Here is a 1,443-nt window from a genome sequence, read left to right on the forward strand (position 1 = left end):
GAGTATGTGGTGCCACAAAGGGGCATTAGGCAAGGTGATCCACTGTCACCCTACTTATTCCTCCTATGCTCGGAAGGCTTTTCCAATCTCCTCCAAAAGGCTGCGACTGCGAAAAAAATTGAACGCATGAGAATCAGCAGGCAGGGACCAAGACTAACCCATTTATTTTTTGCAGATGACTCTTTGATATTTTGTAAAGCTGATTCCCAGAATGCAGCAGAGTTCAAAAGGTTACTTAACATATATGAAAGAGGAACAGGCCAGCTGATTAACCTGGAAAAATCCTCAGTCATATTCAGCAACAATATGCAGCAGCAAATGAAGGTGGAAGTCAGCCAAGCTCTAGGAAATATCCATGTTGTAAGACAAGGAAAATACTTGGGTCTCCCAATGGTGGTAACAAGATCTAAACAGTAGCTGTTCGGATACATTAAATCCAGTATTCAACAGAGACTAAAAAAGTGGAAAAATAAACTTTTGAGTGCCGTAGGTAAGAAGATTATGCTCAAGTTTGTGGCATTGGCACTGCCAACATACACAATGTCTTGCTTCAAGCTACCTAAAAAATTGTGCAAGGAGATTAACTCCACAATGGCCAACTATTGGTGGGGTAAGGAGAATGGGAAGAACAAGATACACTGGAAAGCTTGGAACAAGATGTCGCGGGACAAGCAGGCAGGTGGCTTAGGCTTCAAGGATTTGGAGGCTTTCAATCTAGCCTTATTGGGAGAGCAGATTTGGAGGCAGCTCACTCAACCAAATTTGCTGGTCAACAGAGTGCTAAAGTCCAGATATCACCCAAAGCAATCTATATTCAAGTGTAAAGTTGCTGGGAATGCTTCATCGATTTGGAAAGGACTGATGCGACCTAGGCTGATGGTTGAAGAAGGAACTCGAAAAAGGATTGGCAATGGCCTGAGTACTAACATTTGGGAGGACAGCTGGATTCCTATGACACCAAATGGAAGAGTGACAACACAGCAGCCACAAGGAGTTAATTTGGTTAAGGTGGCAAACTTGATCGTCCAGAAAGGATGGAACAAGAACCTTCTCTTTAGGAATTTCACCCCCATGGAGGTAGAAGGAATACTAAGCATCCCCATTAGCTTAGTAGACAAAGAGGACAGCAACTTCTGGATTCACAATTCAAATGGGCATTATTCAGTGCGATCAGCCTACAGGGTCCAAACTGAAGGGCTGAAGGCTTACGAGTAGGAGGTCAGGGGGCCAGCTAGTACTAGTTGGAGTATCCAAGGTCAGAAAATTTGGAGGCACCTGTGGAAACTGAATATTAAGCATAAAGTGAAGCTTTTCTTATGGAAATGTCTCAACCAAGCATTACCTGTAAGACACCTCATTCATAGTAGAACACAACAAGATGATCCTACATGTAGAGTGTGTGGAGAAGATTGTGAAACGGTTGAACATGCGTTACTTAACTGT

At 43.1% G+C, this 1,443-nt stretch overlaps 1 protein-coding gene across 1 annotated transcript; it reads left to right on the forward strand.

The window, feature by feature from the left end:
- Positions 1–501: 501 nt before the first annotated feature.
- LOC113780787 (uncharacterized mitochondrial protein AtMg00310-like) lies at positions 502–1,215 on the forward strand. Its single transcript, XM_027326561.1, has one exon. The coding sequence runs from the start codon at positions 502–504 to the stop codon at positions 1,213–1,215; it is 714 nt and encodes a 237-aa protein (XP_027182362.1).
- The last annotated feature ends 228 nt before the right edge of the window (positions 1,216–1,443 follow it).

The sequence above is a fragment of the Coffea eugenioides genome, chromosome 8 (assembly GCF_003713205.1).
Source record: "Coffea eugenioides isolate CCC68of chromosome 8, Ceug_1.0, whole genome shotgun sequence".
NCBI classification, from domain to species: Eukaryota; Viridiplantae; Streptophyta; class Magnoliopsida; order Gentianales; family Rubiaceae; genus Coffea; species Coffea eugenioides.

Coding starts and splice junctions, on each gene's coding strand:
- LOC113780787 (XM_027326561.1), top strand. CDS start 502: ATGCTCAAGTTTGTGGCATTGGCACTGCCAACATACACAATGTCTTGC.